The sequence below is a fragment of the Synchiropus splendidus genome, chromosome 9, assembly GCF_027744825.2.
Source record: "Synchiropus splendidus isolate RoL2022-P1 chromosome 9, RoL_Sspl_1.0, whole genome shotgun sequence".
NCBI classification, from domain to species: Eukaryota; Metazoa; Chordata; class Actinopteri; order Syngnathiformes; family Callionymidae; genus Synchiropus; species Synchiropus splendidus.
In genome coordinates this window covers 21059085-21078081 of record NC_071342.1, presented here as the reverse complement: position 1 = coordinate 21078081, position 18997 = coordinate 21059085, and the positions used below count along the sequence as shown (strand labels likewise).

The window sequence follows — 18997 nt, the reverse complement described above, 5'->3', positions numbered from 1 at the left end:
GTCTCATCGCCACACACATCCTGCCTCCGTCCGCGGCTGCCAGATAAAGTTGACGATAGTTTACGATGGCCATGCTGATCCCCAGACCCACCACAGAGAAGAGGCCTCTCTCTTTACAGCCCCATAAATAAATTGTTATCAGGTCTCCGGGAGTCCAGCCTGAGATTTATCCTCACGATTAGTGCGTACGGCGAGCCAAGCATCCTGAATCATTAATTACAACTTCCCAACCTTCGGTCCCATAGCTGGCTCCACTTTTAAGTAGCTGACGGAGTTCATTATATGTCGCTTAGGTGCATTTTTTTGGGGATGCTCCAGAGATCTGGAACCGAGCCATGATCGTCTGTGATGCGTCCGTTTGCTGTGCTCTATCTCAGGAGCAAATATTGGCTTATATGCATCGGACGGCCTAGTTGGGTCATCAGCTCGAAGAGCTTGTAGGTTTGTTGTTGCCATCACCACATAGAGTTTATCCGCCGGATGCTTCCCTTCAGCTTTGATCACCTCAACCTCAAAGTAAATCTGCCGTCAAAGTAGATTAGTGAATGTGGTTAATTACTAGATCTGGTTAAGATTTGCATGCTTCTTGTATTTATCAGAAGCATGTGCTGTCTCTGAGAAAAGAAGTCTTTTTTTCTTTTTGTTTGCATCGATGCGGTGCCGATCCACTAGCGGTTGAATGTTTCGAAACCAGCCGTGCAACACCTGGCAGGAGGCCCTGGGGAGATTATGTCTCTCTCTCTCCTGGGAAAGACTTGGCTGGAGAAGAGGTTGCAGAGAGGGACGTCTTGAGAAGGATAACCCGCTTCTGCTGGATGGTAAAGGGCATACTGATGGCACGCTGGAGTGATAGCTGCTAACCTATTAAGGCCTACGTATTTGTCAGTCTTTGATGAGAGGGATGTCTGGCCTCCTTTGCCTCGGCTGCTGCTCCTGCGATCTTGCTCTTTCATTCCCTTCTAGAAACTAATGTGAGTGGAGCTCCACCAGTCAATTCAGAGCTAAGTCTTTTGGGTCAGTACACTCTTCACCATGACAGTCCCATACTGTGTCTTGTATCCTGCTGTCAGCTCATCCTTCCCTCACTCCTGAAGAAAACCCAAGCTCCTTAACAACTAGCTCTGCAGTCTGAGAGGATATCTGTGTGTAAAAATTCATACAATCTAATCACAAGTCCTAAAATGTGACCAGAAAATATTAAATTTGATTTTGGCATTCGTCTTTGAACCGGATTGACCCGTCCAGCCGCTCGACTTTATCTCATGTTTTATCATGGAAGATCATTTTGATAAACACTGGGGGCTCTTATTCTTTTTTAATGTCCAGTGATTTGAATAAAAACTCATTCCAGCAGTCTGAAAATGACATTTATTCATTACTTGTTTTCCGATGTGAAGTGATGAAATATTTTCTCTCATCACGGGAGATTGCAGGACATTCAGATGACATAATTATATTCCATAATGTTGTCAGGCTATTAACCGCTTAACGTCGGCTCACTCCCGGCCTGGGCTGCACAACGAACTGCTCTGTCGCCCATCAGTGTTCATGGCCAGCAGATGGTGCTGAGACCCTCATGAACTGAAGACCCTGGGTCACTCAGCTGCTCCTTGTGGGGGTGGGGGGTCTGAGTTATTGGGGTTATCTGGTTCTGATTGTTATCTTGGTGTGCTTGCAGGATCACGGACCAACGCTATGACAGAGTGCCATATTTCGTCTTCGGTGACTTTAACTTCAGACTGGACTCTAGGCAGGTCATTGAGGTGAGTCTTGTGGTGCTTGTACCTCATAAATCAGGCTTTAAATTCAGACTCAATCTGGTCTTTTAGGTCTTGTCTCCATCTCAATAAAATTTTGACTTTTAGAATGAGCAAATTATTTCTATAAGTAGCATGTATGTAGTGCTGCGTGTGATTTGACCTGAGTGTTACAGTGTTCATTTTAGGTTCAGGCTAATTCAATTGAGCTTCTGAGTTCGGTCCATTTGGTCGAGTCACATGACTTCCTTTACCCTGTAAACAAGACTTACCCTCATCTTCAGCCAACTTGTCTCTGAATTTTCTTCAACCAAACTAAATGGGCTTCAAACTGCTGTATTCTTCAATGTAGCCATTAGCGCAACAGAGCTACGGAAATCGAGTTTAGGTAACCCCCAGTTTTCTATAGACTTGAAGCGACGAACCAAACCTCAGAAAGATGCTCCATTTCATCTTTTAATATAGAAGTTAAATCTTCATATTTGCTTTGTTTATCCCTAGAAACGTACTAGGAGACTTAGTTGCCAACATGTAGCCATTAGCATCATGTTTTTGTCTCGCTGAAAACTTCATAGGTAGATTTTCTTTAGCAGTAAATTGCTTAAAATTTTTTGTTTAATTAAATTTGAAACAGAATAATAACAAGGAATAATATTTAAAAATCAAAATAAACGAATTCTTGAAAATACAATAAATAATAATCAAAATAATAACATGGTAAATGTTTCAATAAATATATAAACAAGATTATTCATTACTCTTTATGTGAAGCTCAAGCCAAATGCCAAATTTTTAAATGAACTCCATCGCCTGCGTCCTCAGCCAATAAGAGCTCATTTGGATTCACAACAATAAAATCTCTGCGTCGACCTGTTGGGTGCTGTTCCATGGGTGTTTCTCAATCCGGCGTGGAGATTGATTTGTGAGCATAAATGAAGCCCACAATGACATTGTGTAATAATCCCCCCTCCAGCGATGGACTCTGAGTGCATGAGCAATGTCATAAAAATAGCTCCAGTGTTTGGCAGAGTTGTGACTCATTACTGTTGCTGGCCCAGCTGTGTTTGCCAACCGAGCCTCCGAGTGCATTGTTATGTTATGGTGCCATTCATCCCCCTCACTCTTGCTGCGACCACTGAGAGCGAGTGCAGTATTCTCCAGCGGGCAGATGAGGGGGGTGAAGTAGCATCACTGGTCATAAAAGCCCTCTGCAGACAGTGGTGTGCTATGATAACAGAGTGGGAGAGCCACTTGTTGGCGGACCCTCGCCCTCCTCTCCAGCACAATAGCCCTCGAACCAGTGGGCCTGTTCAAGGTGTGGGCATTGTTCGCCTCAACCAATCCATTCATGGGAGAAAGGAAGGGGAGGGGAAGGCCATTGAATGGAGGGTTTTGCTCAAATGACTTAGGAAGGACTTCACTCTGTGTGGTGTTGGAGGGGCGTTCGCAGTTCGGTCATGCGACCACTAGGGGCGCTCTGACATGTCAAATCAGCACTGGGATTCAATTCAGCCGCTCCACTTCACAAATGACTTTCATCACCTTGATGTGTCATTGTGGAGTTCCAACTATTTTCTTTCGTTCTGTCATTTTGTGCTTTCATATTTTGCTATTTTTTTTCTTGGTGTTAATCACAAGATTGAATATATAAAGCACAAAAAATAATATGCAGACATTTGCAATGAATGGAAAATGGGCTGTCAACAGTGTATAATAATATGAATTATGTAAATTCAGACTGTATTCGTAAACGTTAACTTCCGAGTAGAAAAGCCTTCTGAAATACTGCAAACAATACTACGAATGAATAGATGAATGATAGTGAAAAAAAATCTTTACATTTTTATGTAAATGTATTTATATCTGTAAATGTAAATTATTATTAGTTATTAACATTTATCATTTATCTTGCACAATGAGTTAAGGCGGCAAAATGAAGAAAAAATATTTTTAAAGTGTAAAATGTTAAGAACACCTGTTGCTGTTCATTCATTTTCTTTATGAGCATGAAGTTCAGAAATGTATGTATAATGAAAAAATATTTATTTTTAAACGCCAAGGAAAACTTTTTTGTCTATGATTTGGATTGATAATTCTAAATGAATGGTTTTAAATTTTTATTTAATGGATACACTTCTGTTACTAAATTACAATTTATGTAGTGAATAGAAAACACAAATTAATTCAGTAAACAAATAAATGAAAAATCTGTTAAACTTTACAGTTAGATGTTAAAATATTTTTGTCACACTTAATTCTGATCGTCGACTTGAGTGCTTTTACCTAAATGATCCAAGCAATGAGAATAAAGCACACATTTTAGGTGAAAATAGTTTCATGTGTTTGCGATTACTTCTTGGGTTCATTTGCAAAGAGAGGTATTTCGTGAAACAAGTTCCTGATCCTAAATGCCAGCTGTGATCAGGTAAAAGTGGATATTTAATGTCATGAAAGTCACATGAATGAATCCTTTAATCGCCCCCAAGTTGGCTCAGAACATTCAATTTAGGGTTTTAATCAAGTTTACTGCCCGGTCATGTGATCATGCAGGGACATCCAGGAGTCAGATATTGGCACCAGTGCTGCAGGATTCTGAGCCATATACAAATAGCAGATACGCAGAACACTGTTGATGTCTCGCTCTGTGGTAGGTCAGCTCTCGCCCACTCCTTGTCTGTAGCGCTCTCCGGCGCTGTTGCAGTGCAGGAGGGGTCGCGACCCCTTTTCCAGGGATGTGTTGGGCCCGCATCCGTGTGTGTCCATCTCTGCCCCCTCTCCTATCGACACAGCTCTTTTCTTATGCACCTCCAAGCCCATTCACATACACATTCACAAGCGCAGTGAATACACAGCAACCAATTTGTTAGGCCAAATGATCCTGATTGATTCTCTCTGTTTAGAGGGGCGCGGCCGCTGAGCAGGGGGTCTTTTTGGCCCCAGGAAGTTAGAGATGCAGCCTTTCTTCATGAAAGTGAATGTACTCCCATTAGTGCTTGACCATACACTGATTCGTCCCTGAAGCAGATGTGTATTTTCACCTCATCTGGAATGGGAACAAACATTAGAATGATGTCATGATGCTGTGGCGCTGTCATGGTCGGCCATCATTATTGTTCCTATTGAGCTTTAAATGTCAGACTCTAGAATATCTTTAATCGATATACACGTTGGCGTCCAAATTGGCCGACTGCAAAGTTTGTTTGTAGATCACTAGCTCAATCTGTTTTATTTTTGACTCCATAGAATTGGAAATGTTTTTGACTGCCCAAAGTCGGGATGATAAAGGGCAATTTATTGCTCACCAGTCATTTTTGTCTTGCTTTTCTGGTTAGTTTATTGTATTTTTGACTTTCCTTGGTCACATCCAACATCGGGCATTAAATATGTTGCTTTTATTCTCCCCCCAAAACAGAGGCCAATATATATTCACATCATCATGGCGGAAGATATCAGCTGACAAATATCATCACATAAATATGCACATCAGGTTGAAATACTAGAGTCCAGTTTCCTGCCCGTGTCCTGGTTTAGAGACAGTCCCTCCCCTAGCGGTGTGGATCGTAGCGTTCTATCAACTGATTCCATCGCTGATGAGGAGGAAGGAGTCAGATGAGACAGTGAGAGGAGGCGGCGGCAGCCTCAGAGCTGGAATCAATCTTCAGATAAGTATGGACCATCGATCGGGCCTCCAGTCCATCTACAGTTAAACACTTCAGTGGATGTGCACTAATTGTCCTGCTGACATTAATTGTCATTAAAGGGCTTCAAATGCCGCGCGGGCTGCTGTGCTGGGGTTGTAACCCATTTGTTTATTGGCGACATCAGAGCGCCGCCTGCCAGGTCACTGTTAAATCAGACCGCTTGACCGCTGAGCTGGACGCTTTATATGAAGCTGCTCTCAGCTGTAATGATGAGGCGATGACATCATAGGCTTTTATTCTGTTGCCGTGACGACAAGGATTGATTGCGATCACCGCTGTTCGGTGAGTGGAAAACAATATCTCTTGTCACACTTCGGGGTAAGATCAGTCAGTAAATCTGAGTCCGTGATGCTCAGCCAAGTCTGTCACCGAGTGGTTTTGGGTAACGTCGGAGGAGACATGCACTTGACGGAAGGGAAGATTAAAAAGACCTTTCATCCGTTTTCTTCATATAATCTGAGGTCAGGTCGCCGGGGCAGCCTTTCACATCGTCTTCACCTGCCAGTTTAGAAAAAACTGTAAAAGGTGCTGGTTCATAATAATGAAAAAACAGCTGAATATTTTGTGTTAATATTTACAATATGCTCAGCAACCGTTATCCAGCGAGCTCTGCACTGTAGTCTGCTTTCATTGCCAGAGACTGGGCAGTGACGTCATCATTTACAGTAAATTTAGCAGTGTAGATAGAAACACAGATTAAGTTACCAATGTGGGGCACAGTTTCCAAAAATGTCGTCCCAGTCTGTTCAAATGCTGTGTTAGTGTAGATGAACGACTCATCTGACACAGAACCTGTGCTGTCAGGGCCTTAGTTAGAGTTCTCTCCTCAAAAATGCATTTAGATTTTTGTCATGAAATTGAACCCAAATTATGCTAATAATATATCATATAATGATAATTCATGAGAAAATTTGATGACATTTCTCAGAATATACAGTTTATAAAGAATACTGCGAAAACTGTGTAAGAGAGAATTAAAATTGTTGAGAATCCACGGGTGTGTTCATGTTAGTTTAAATGAAGAACTAACAGGCAGACTCCTCTTGGACCTCCCGCAGGCCAGTCTATTGGGGGTCCAGGTCTGATCTGGACTAGTGAGGCCAGAACTGATCACAGGATTTTCCGTATCTCCGGGCCATTGGATCAGAACCTGCTGCATCACTTGTCTACACCTCATTGTAAGGGCCCAGACTGTGGACAGCCCGCGCCCACTCCCTGACGCCTCCCACCTGCCTCCCCTTTGGGTGGCTGGTATCCTTGGATGTGTTCGGACAAGGAGGTGTCTTCAGAGATGGCTGGGTTTGTTATTGTCGCGGGGCAAATTCCAGGTGGTGAATTCTTGGCATGCTTGTGCGGCGGGATCAGTAACCAAAGGCCCGCCGGCCCCCCTCCGGTCCAGCCTGGGCAACCCCATTAATTGTGTCCGACAGAGGGAATTGGTTTCAATTGACCCCCATTCAGCGGCTCTTTGACTGGCAGACAAAGGACACAGCCACGTGGAGACTAATGTCATTGCTGAGCAGCCTGGAGGTGGTCCAGTCCAGACCGGCCCACCTCTCCACTGCTTGGGGGTCCGACCAGGATCAGGGCTTGATCACGTTTTGCACCGGTGATGATGAAACAAGGTTTTGAAGATGAGTCGGCTGAGTCCTCATAGTGAACTTTTCATCTTATTGACGGCCGGAAAGAGACTGTAAGTGGTGTTTATGGGCACAGTGGAAACCCGTCTTCTGCAGGATGCTAAACACTTCCGTAGATGAACACAGAAATGGAATGTTTATAATGTTGATGGCCTGTGGTCCTGGTTCAAGGCCAGCACTCGCCAATCCTCGTCTTCTCACCAAGCTTGTGCTTCCAAACGTCCGCCGAGGTTGCTTGGCGATTCTCAGACAACGCGGGGTCTGAATGTGTTCTGTGATTGGCTGGCTCACTTGTGCTGCCTCCATTTGCCTAAATAATGTTGATCGGTACATTTTTGCAGCTGCTGCTATTATTGTTCATATTAATAGAGATTTATTTTCGCTCCTGTTGCAACATCTGCTTTGTTATTGCTTCACTTAGTTTTTATCGGCTTTTAATGACGCCCTCCTGCAGCTGTAGTTGTCTTCTCCTCCTCTAATAAAGAGTTTTTAACTGTCATAAATTCTGGATCACAGCCTCAGATGAACCTTTGATGAGTGTGTGAGGAGGCTGTCACAGGGATAGATGGGGTTCCTGTGCAGAGCAACATCATCAGACACCAATATACAAATGGTGTTTTCCGCTTCCTTTAATTAAGATTAAAGGCTCAACACCTTAGCCGTATCATCATCTCTTCGGTTTCCTCTCTCTCTTTGTTGTTATCTCAACCTGATCGCATTCAGTTTGAGCTTCCAGTGCGACGGAGCAAAGTAAAGTGTTCCGTCTTTATAGTCACCTGTGAGGTTCCCTGTATCGCAATCTGATGGCTTCTGGTCCCTTACTTTCCAGGAGCTCTTCTGCTCAGAGACAATAAACAATTTGAACTTGAACACTCCGCCTGCATCCGCATCTCAAAGGTTCATCCGAATTTGTGAGCAGCTTGAAATGTGTGACATAATATGGATGATGAAGTTCCAAACACTGGCTATTTGGTCCCTGAGTGACCGTGTTACTACAGCCAGGTCTGTGAGGGTTTTCATTGTGGTTACTTGACATTCTGATAGTTCCTTCAAACCCTTGTTAGCCTCTGGTTAGGTGTGTCATGTGCAGGATGGGATGACAAGGTTTCCTGGTGGAGGAGTTGAAGAGTCTTGGTGAGAAAGGGGTGAAGTACGAATGAAAGGTGTAGTGCCTTCAACTGTCAAGACGCTACATCAGTCTGTCTTGATGAAGAAAGAGCTGAACCAAAAGATGCATCTCAATTTACAGATGGATATCTATTGTCGTTTGTGCTCTGCAGCTCTGCAGTTTCTGGAAGATCAAGGATAGGTGCTGCTGACATGAGTTTCTTGGCAGGGTGTCAACTCTTTCTTTGTGATAGGAGAAGCTCAGACAGAGGTTCTGAGTGGAATTGTGGAAGGAGGCCCTGGACACACTGGGGAGATGGTGTGTCTCAATTGACCTGCTTTTACCCCAGAAGAGGTTTCTGGATGGTCTCATCTCTGACAAGACAGTTGACCAAAGGAAACCTTTCACTCTGTACAATCTTGCTCCAAAGATCAATATACAACTCTTGTGTGGAAATCATTTTTTTCACAAGTTCTTCACTCATTCTTCGTACTTTTTCCTCATTCATTTCAAACCAATTTATGTGAAGTATAGTGAATATTTTAGGGAATAAATTGGAAAACACCCATTTTTATTTGCCTGTATGTCAAATGACAAAGATGATCCTATAAATGCCTATAGTTCCGTGCAGAAGTAAAGACACCGTCTCCCATTCGTCCAGTCACTGTCGGGGAGCTAGTTTCACTTTCAGGCGGCCGGTACAAGACGTATCAAGATGTGTGAGTGTGTGATTGCCCCTGGAGGTGGCGAGCAGTCATGAATCAGAGGTGGCGATGACAGGCTTCGGGCGCGGCGCCTGGACTCCCAGTATATTTAAAATCCCTCCTAATTAAACTTAATAGAATGTAAATTTAATATCTGCCGAGATTGTGTGCTGCTGGCCGCCTTGCTCCAATTTAAGGATTGATAGAGGCCAGCAGGAAGGTTAATTGCTGACTTGATCTACTGTCCCGGTGACACGTGTGGGGCCGTTTTAATTGGGCCTGATACGCCGCTACATGGATAGATTTCATTAGAGCCTGTCGCTTAAAAACCAGCTCCCCCTTTCTGCCTGTACTGGAAGTGCAGGGGAGCAGGCGCGGGCATCAATCTTCCTTCCTTTGTCCTATGTCCTTTCACTGGCTTGAGAAGCATGAAATTAAAGGTGGGGCCCGGGACGAGCCCCTCTCCTAATGAATGCTGTAAAATGCTCAGTAATGACAGACCGGCTGATAGATCTTTCATTTTTCACACTGCCAGACACTCCATGCACACGCCCTCAACAACACATGCACGACTCAAGAGCATGTTTGGGCTGGCTAACATGCTAATTCCTTGCTTATGAATCTCAACATGGCTTCAGCTTTTGTTCTTCATTACAGCTCCTTGACTCCATTGAGAGTGTTCGAGCATGTCTGAGTTGCACTGGGAAAACCATTTAAGAACAGACTGTTAACCAAAAATTAAAGAATAGACTCGGTAAACTAGAGTCTTCAAATCAACTTGTAACAGCTTGAAATTGACTTAAACGTGGAAGTCCAAGGCACACTGGATTAACCAGTTTGTCTCAAAAGAAAACCCGGGAATTCAAAGATTCACCTGGAGACATGGTGGCGAGAGCTCTGAATCCTAACCCCGACACCATGTGGGAACATTGAAATGACGTATATTTTGTACACCCTTCATCAGGCCTCATATTAAAACCAACGTTGCTATTGAGAATAAACCAATGAAACCGCCCTTTTCTTCATCTAGACTTCACACACCAGCTGCCGCGTCTTAAACAGTCTGACTCTAGCTAATCGCTGAGTCGCGGACGTCATCGCGGCTGCTGAACCGGATCCTGGTAAATAATTCCCTCCTTTTTAGCTCAACTTAAACTCCCATGTCTAAATCATCGCCAGCTATAAATCAAACAGCGGCCAGCGTAATTAAGTGTACACTACATTAGTCAGGCTAATTAATTTTGGGGCCATCCATCCATTAACCAGCGGGCCAGCACTGATTGGGCCTCTGTTCTCCGGTACCCTCCACACTTGGGAACCGCGGTCCCCCCCAGGCTTATCCAAAAGTCACTCATGCGTCTACAAGGATATGTACTGGCACATCAGCGTGATTCTGTGAGCCAAATAAAAGTTTGACAGGCCGTCTTTAAGCTGAATAGAGGACTTTTTTTTTTCACAGGTGCCACGTTTGACATGTTGATAGCTAAGAAATTTAGACTGATTTAATGTCACAGTGGTGAATTGAAGTGCCTTTGTTCCTGTCTCCTTTAAAAGTCATCTAAAATACAGGCTAGTTCTGATCATCCAGTTGAAACATTTCCAGACCGTTGTTGTTACATTGTCTTTTGTTGTAATTATCACCTTTTTTTCCATTGTAGTTATTGAAGCTTATCTAGCGACGGCCTCCTGTTTCGATTAAAGTAAATGCCCAGTCAAAGTGTTTTTTCTTTAACCAGCCATTTAGTATTTTCAAACCTTTATGGCCCTCTAAATCAATGCACTTGTCTTTGTATTGCAACAATGCTGGCACTATCTCAGACACCCTAACGCAGTAAACTCCGCCCATTTACTGCACCAGTCTTTGGCACCTGCTGTTTGACCCGCGCCTGTTTATGGCCTCGTAGGTGAAGCCTGTGATGGAGATGTTTCTTTTACTCAACAATAAAGGCATATTATCTGGTTAGAATAGTCCAATCTATCACAATGAGGGCCTATTATATCACAGATAACCCATCTGGATATAGAGGGAGACTATTCCCTGCAGACAACAGCGCCTGTTCTCTCTCTCTCTCTCTCTCTCGCTCTTGTTTGCTTTTGATGCTAATGAATACAGCCATAGGAGAGTTCAGCGATGAGGCTGCGATGTCCATCTCATTAAAAGTCCCGCCAATGAACAACAAGCAAAGGCTCCTGTTGGTCCTGGTCATTAACAACAGGCTGTTTGAGGACCGCGCCGGCCATGTTGCTGCATTGTGCTTGGAGGAGGAGCCCGCTGTGACTGGCAGCTGGGATGAGAGCAGAGCCTGGCACCAAGAGGTTCTGAGATGGAGCCGTGTGAGCTACTCAAGGGTCGACCCTGGGTTGGGGTTGCGGCTCAAGTCGGACCTCGATTGTTCAGTGGTGCCGTCTTCCCCAGCTGGACCTATTGTGAGGAACCTGTCTCGAACTTCACTCCCCGAAATAAATTACTTCTTTGTGATGGAAATAATGAGATGGATTTAAATGCTTTATGGGCAGAGGTGGAAATGGGATGGAAAAGCTGTTTTAGGAAAAAAGTTATCTGCTGTGAGATGTGAAGTTGTCAACCGTCTAGTACAATACAAGTACAAGTCCTCTTACAGATTTAGAAGAAGTTTCAGTCCCAGATTAAACACATAACAACTCTCCCGTTTCAATGCGGGTTCAGGGATGAAAAAGTGCCCTTCTCCATTTAGAATGTCAGCTTACAACATACTCATCCAGCTGAAATATGTTTTGGATCAAATCTCAGAAGTTTATTAATTTTTCTCAAGTAATAGGTTTTTCTTCTATGTATGTTTTTTTTTTAAAAAGGACATAACCTTGGTTTCTGGTACTGTAATAAATAGTATGACTGAATTGTATTTGCTCACAACAAAATGCATCAAATTATAATTCTCTTTGCTGGTTTCCATGCACCAGTTGTTGTCCTTCTCTGGATTGCTCTGCAGCGCTAGACCTTTTTCTCACCTTGGTCACAAGAAGGCTGATTCAGGCGTATGTTGTGTGAAGTTGTCCGCTTTCTATTGCATTTCAATAGTACCGCAGTCGTATTTTGTTTTCCAAATACCCTCATTTACCCATGTCATAATTTTTGAGTTTCTGAATTTATTTATAAATATGCTAAAAATGTATACATCCAATACATGTATTCTCTTAGTGATGTAGTTCAATGCGTTTATTTCCCCACTGATGTACTGATGTAATTTATCTAACCATGCACATTTATTTCCCCCTTTCCACATATATTATGTTTATTAACAGTAATTATGATAACAATACTTATTGTTTGTGGTGTCTCTTCTTTTATATACATACTCTTAAAGTGCTTCCTTAAACATTGGAGCATGAAAACACATTAAAGTTCCAACATCGTGCATTATTTCTGTATTGGCAATGACACACAGAAAGGGAGACACTGGTTTTCATTTCAGTATAAATATTTTTTAACTTGTATTTCCATATTTATTCCCTTTCAAATGATGTATTTATTCATTCTTTCTTGAGTGTCCTGTGATTCCATGAAAACCCTGTTGACAGTTAACGTTTATTCAGCTTAGATAAAAACGAAAACGGACAAGAGCCTCTTTATTTTCTTGCTTATTGAGTTTATCACTTCAAGACGTCAGTCAAACGCTTGTTTTCTCTGAAAGATAAATGTGATGTGTTTCGCTCTCCACACTCGCAAGTGCGTTCCATTCCCCAGACGAATAACAAAAGAAGCTGTCTCTGCAGGAAAAGTTTCCACTCAACAAGTCGGTTAAATATCTCTGCTGCTGGTCTTTGGCTGCGGTTCAATCCTCCACATAATTAAAAGCGACTACAGATGATAAAATGTGCGGCTGTTGCTCAGGAAGCCATTGTAAAAGCGGAATTGATATGATAATAGTAATAACTTTGGCTCAGGGTTTCCCAGCATGCCATTAGCAGAGTTATGTGGCTGCAGAGCGGCTCATTGTTACTCAGCTATAAAGCCAAAGTTGGCACTCCTGCCTTTTAAACAATCCTGCTCCATCATATTAAAAGTCAGAGGGCTGTGTTCACACCCACACGCAAATATCCCATCATATTTAAGAGGGCCCATTAAGAGGCACATTAAGAATTCATGGGGCTTTTCTCCTCGTCTTCCTTGTGTGATTTATCGGTGACGGACATATTGCCAGGCCCTCTCCGAAAGGGCTGCTCCAGGTTTTGTCTTAGAGGAGGCCCAAAACAAAGCTTTCGGGCCCATTTCTCCGACGGGGCCTCCTCTTTCAGGGGGCCGAGTGAGCCGGGGTTGGCCTAACATCTGTTTGTGTCCAGAGCCAGGCGGGACCAGAGCACAGTGTGCCGCAGTGGCCCCCTTCTCCTCTCCCTGGGGGTCTTTGTTCCCGATTTCATGCTATCAGAGCGGCAGCATGTTTTCCTGCGCAGAGCTGTCAGGGGCATAAAAGACCCTGAGTGGGGTCACATCAAGAGGGATGGGCATGAAAAATTGGTAAATGTATCACAAAGCCCACCCACCAAATGGTTGCCTAGCGCCCTGTGGTGGGGTGTCAAGAACCCCCCGCCCGCACCTTCCTCTTTTTCACCTCTCTCTCTCACCCCTGTGGACTAGAACATCATTTAGATGAAATGGTGCAAACAAATTTAAAGGGTTGTGCTTCAAATGAGTCAAAGTTCTTTGTGTGTGTGGAGGGGTTTATGACTTTTGGGGGTCTTCACCTCATCTTTACATGGCGGAAATGGCTGGTCCGAATCAGCCTAATACTGATTGAATAACTTTTGCTGATTCAAAACCTTCTAATGAGTTGTTTGCTTGTGGTGTTGAATGTCTCACACTAATCCTTGGAAACTGTTTATTTAACAGTTTGTTCAACTCTATTCCAGCAAATTCTTTTTATCACAGGTGTCAAACTGGTTGCCTGCAGGCTACACAGCCCTTTAGGGAGTCAGTTTGAGACCCCTGCTTCATATATACTTTTGCCTGTGTGACGGAGCTTCTTGACTTCTTTTGGAGCTTGAAAGATTGCTATATCTTTTTTGCGGATCATTATATGCAACTCTTCACAAGCTCTTTTTTTGTAGACATTGCGCAATGAAACGAGGCGAGTGCCGGAGAATGAAGTGTTACGATGACAGGTTCTGAGTATTAGGAAACTAAAAGGGAGTTGAACAAGCCCAGAAGTTGCCCCTCTGTTTTTCCTTGCAACAGTTGCATCCAACCTTGTCTTCTACCTGACCCAGTGAAATGCCTTCACTTGTGTCAGACTAGACTTTGGACCTCATGAAAGTCACTTCAGAGACTGAGTAAGTTGCAGTATGACAAGCCAGATATCCTTATCCGAGCTTGCTGGGTCCTTAAAAGTCAAGATTTTGTAGTAGACTGTAGTAGACACATTGTCACTACTAAGGCATCAAATATTATGAAAATTGCACTTCACATGTTGACCGGAAGTAGGAGGGTTGGATAAATAAGGTAGAAATGGAGGTACCAGCTTGAAGAAGAAGCGGTCCAGTCTGTTGTGGTGAACTAAGAAGATAATAGTCTCAGAAGACGTACACTACTGAAACCAGGTCACCTGAGAAAATGGGCAGCTTTAGTCTTAATTGTTGAGGTTCAATGTTGGTCTCCAAAAGGTGCAGATATATATGCTCCTCATTTTTCACTAATTTTGTGATGTGCTTGCTTTAGTGCTCATATGTCAAAACAAATTAAAATTTTACCTGTCTCTTATTTAAAGAAATGTTGAAAAGCTACTTCTTGCAACTTCAGAATGAACCTGTTATTTTGTTGCATTTTTTCTTTTACATTTGTTCATGGCAGTTATGAAATTTCTCATATTAATAGTTGGGAAGATTAAACTTGGGAAGATGCAGGGGAGAATCCATGTCCATCATATTGAAGCGATGCATTTTGCTATTATGTAAACATTTCAAAGAAGACTAAAAACAAATGATTAATTCCTGTAAATTTTTTGGTTTCAACAATGACTAATAACCTTGTACAGAATTTTCAGTCACACATGCAGGTACAGTTGGTATATGTAAATAGCCACCATAAAGTTCATTGAAATAAATAAAAAGAGAGCTGAAGGATAATAAATTGAGTGGTGCATATTTGCTCGAAAGTTGGAGGGTTATCACAAGCAACAAGTGACTTGGTGACTTTCTCCTGCAACTGAACGCGGTCCAAGAATGGCTTCCCAATATTTATGTATGTTTTTATGAATGAAGCTGAATTAGGAGTGTCAGAAACTGCTCTTTAAAACTGTAAAAAAAAATCAAAGCTGAGTCGACCTGGCATTCTTTGCTCATCTCTTTTTGCCTGAAACAATTAAACCTCCATTAAGTGATCAGCGAGGTCTTTATCGAATCGCCCAGTAATGAACTCGGCCGCCTCTGCGTTCCCATTGGCTGCCCGCTAATCACCCATCACCCATCCTGTCTTCGATATCCTTTAATTGACTCGGCGGCCACAGATTGCCTCACTGTGTGTTTCCTTTAATTGCTTTCCCTGCCTCCGTAGGTGGGAATAAGTGAATCAAAGATGCTCGGCTGCTGTTTATTCTGCATCCATATGGCGATATTTGAAAGCTCTCTGCTGCTTCTTTCTCTTGAGGACACCATTTTGTTTTCTCATTAACAAAACAAATGCTCTTTTTAAGCGAGGTGTTAAAAGGAGCCATGAATGACAGTGTCGCCACTGGCTGCTCCCTCACCTCACAAAAGGCCTCACAGATGCAGCCAGCAACATTCAAATGAATGTCACATGAAGGTGGCCATTGAGCAATCTTAGGAGGGTCCGGAGGAGCGTCTGCGTTAAACAGTCTTGCGGACATCTGCCACAGTTGGTTTCAAAGTGCTGACTAAAAGTGTCAGGGGAGGAATCTCTGATGAAATCTCTCATTAGGTTTCTTTGTACAGGTGGCAGTAATGTGTCATGAGCCTGGTCTGAGACAATGTCGCTCTCTGAGTGGGACTAATACGCCTCAGAAGGACCCTCCCTCTTTTTACTGCCTTTACACACTGGCACGGCCACAATGCAGCATCTGGTGGCCTTTTCCTGTGGAGCGGCATTTTTTTTTTTTTTTTGCTGGCCATTGTGTTGCGTGGAAGAAAGTGTGCGATCAACAGAGTTGCTTTTTTACTTTTTCCCATGTCTTCCCAAACTTGTGCATTTCTGTTGGCGCTCCCAACATGAAGTTTTATAAAATAGGCTTTGAGGGAGAGTTTTGGTGGGTGGGCGTGTGTGTGTGTAAGCCCCCAGCAGTGGGAGGTCGGCGGGGTCAAAGTGATGAATTTTTATAGGCCTGTTCCCTGTGTTTCAGGCCTGTCTCTGTCTCTGCGCGCTGCACTGCCTCTCAAAGACAACCATGCAGGGCAATTTGTCCTCCGGGGCGTTGCAGAATGGGCCAGCAGAGAAGTTAAATACCGGGGGGGACACACACACACTCTCTCACACACACAAAACATACACATACATTCACTTTCTCTCACAAACCCCCTCGTCCTGTTGTCCGGAATGATTTGTGGCCTGTCCATTATCCATTCCGAGGGGACAAATGCTTCAGGATTGTGAAGGTAAAAACCAGAATGGCAGCTCTCAATGCGTGCCATTGTTTTTAGAGAGGTTTCCCAGATGTTCTGATGCACAAGATAAATAGGACGCATTATCGCTACCTCACACGCCCTCTTACCTCGCGGAGCTCATCTTTGGCGAGGGCGTGGCAGGTTAGCAGACCTCCAACGTCGCCCACATCGCCATCAAATCTCAGTGTCAGCTCTGTCACCCGGCCCGGCGGGTTCACAGCAAGGGTTGAGAGTTTTTGTGTGCGACTTGCTGTTAAGGGCGACACACTGTGAGTTTACAAGGGTCAACCGCTGACCAGTGGGTCACACTTGGGCCACCGTGGCAAGTGATAATGCGTCCACTCTCACCTCGCTGCCATGTTGAATACCCATCGTTTGCTGTTTGTCAATGATTAATCCACGCTAGGAGGCATTAAATTAGCCGCCACCGGCAGAGAAGAGTAGATAACTCTGGCTTGTGTCCAGTCAGTTTGGGTGCGAAGGGTCATGGCTGATTTACTGGCTGTGTAATGGCTGGCAGGAAAGCAGGAGGCTGAATTTGTTGTTGCCTTCTTGATGCCCCCCCCCCCTTCCCAATTCCACCTCACTCGGGCAGATGTCGCAATCATGTTCATGGCAATGGTATGATGAACGATGTGTGGACGTAGAGAGATGCCAGCGTAAAAGCAATTGCGCCTGATCCTGCCAGCCCCGCTGGCACACCTTAACTCGGCTGCCAACCTCATTTTGCATGGGAGAGAGAAAATAATGGCGCATTCTGACAATGCCACTGCCCCGGCTGACACAAAGGCGAGCCCCTGTCCTCGCTGGTGGCGATGAAGAATGGATAGTTAGCTCATTGTCCACCCATCCCGCGTCTCTCCAGGCCTCATACAGTGCCATTTCTACCTAATTGATGTTTAATCACCGATTCTTAAAAGCACTGTCAGGGTTGCTGTGCGGATCGTGTTGAATTAGAGTGGGATGACGTGTAGATCCCCAAGGACTTTCATTAATTCTTCATTCACTGCTGATCATTTGCTACAAGGGTCTGGTCAGAGTCATTTAAACAGACACCTGATCAGAATGAACACCGAACACCGGCTTGGAATTTCTGTCTTTTTCTCAAAACGTCAGACGTAAACGCTTCGTATCGTGTGAGGCACGCACTTATTTGGTCCCAAGTTAGTCAAACTAGACAATTATGTGATGTACAACTCAATGAAAGCGTATCATTTTAACTGCTTGAAGTAATTGATGAGCTTGTCCCCATGAAGATATTCATATCGGTCAATTGTCCTTCCACTATTTTCAGCTTTGGTGTTCTTCCAGCAGCATTAGTGAAGGAAGACCTCAAGCCAGAAAGGATATATTGTTTTTCCATCCGAGCTCAATTGAATGTGTGGTAGAAGCAGCGCGACTCTGAATCTCAGGCTGTTGAGCTTTTTTAGCTTTTCATACGGAAGTCAGTTGCATGTTTTGGTGTCAGCCGTTCAGACTGTTGTTTGAAGGTCACTTCTTCTGATTCCAGGGTGGGTACACAGAACAGGGAGTGGTTTTATGTGTGGATTTTCCATCTCTATTGCTGAGATGGACTGATGGACTTGGGGAATCACTGACTTTCAAGTTGTAAAATGGGATTGAGATTTGCGGAATTACACCCGAGAGCCTATTCGTTTCCTCTTCTTGTTCTTGTTACACTTGACATTAAGTGGCCTTTAGCTTGAGGTGTCTCATATCCAACTGATTCCCTGATCCACAGGTTGAAATTTGCTTCCTGCTCTGCCTGTATAAGCAGGTTCCACTTTCTTGCGTATCTAATGCTGATTATCCAAAACTCATTTGCTTCTGCTATTAATGTTTGATTGGACTCTATTTGAAACTCTTGTTTTTACATTTGTTTCATTGAGAATCATTTCTGAGGTTGATAGTTGTGGTTGAGTAACTTGTGTGTTATTAAACGTGTAGGATGAGTCTTCATCTGTGTCTTCATCCATCAAAGGTGGAGTCTCTTTTGTTTGGGGTGTCAGGGTGCGGTGGGTGGGTGTCTTAGTGTTTAAGTTGGGCAGTGGATCACCTCCATCTGTTGGGGAGATCTCAGGGCATAAGGAGTGTGTGTGTGTGTGTGTGTGTGTGTGTGTGTGTGTCTTTGAAGTGGGACAAATTGCTTTGACTTCACTTCTAAGGAGAGCAGCTGGAATAGAGAGCTCCTTTAAACAACCGCTTCCTTCTTCGACAGTCATGAGATTATCCTCCATTGATGCACAAAACCATCGCCTTCCTCGGCAACCTCTCCCCCCGCAGCCACCCCTCCTCTCAACAAACACTTAGCATCGACCTCTGACCTATAATGCAGAGATGCAATGCTAAGTCACTGTTCTATCGGGCCCCCAAAGTAGAGAAACTGTCCTTCTAAAAGTCTGCTTCTCTCCCGAACAGCTGTTTCTAATATGTTCCCACCGCATTCCTTATTTCCGTTAATTGGCATCAAATAACGGGCCAATTGCGGTTAAATTAA

General features: G+C 43.8%; 1 protein-coding gene across 2 annotated transcripts in view; it reads left to right on the top strand.

Moving 5' to 3' along the window:
- Positions 1 to 18997, top strand: part of LOC128764591 (inositol polyphosphate-5-phosphatase A) — a 131134-nt gene that overhangs the window by 79609 nt on the left and 32528 nt on the right. For both annotated transcript variants that reach the window (XM_053874493.1, XM_053874492.1), the window contains exon 9: positions 1679 to 1763. In XM_053874493.1, the coding sequence (XP_053730468.1) occupies positions 1679 to 1763 (85 nt within the window). The remainder of the gene's footprint in view (positions 1 to 1678; positions 1764 to 18997) is intronic.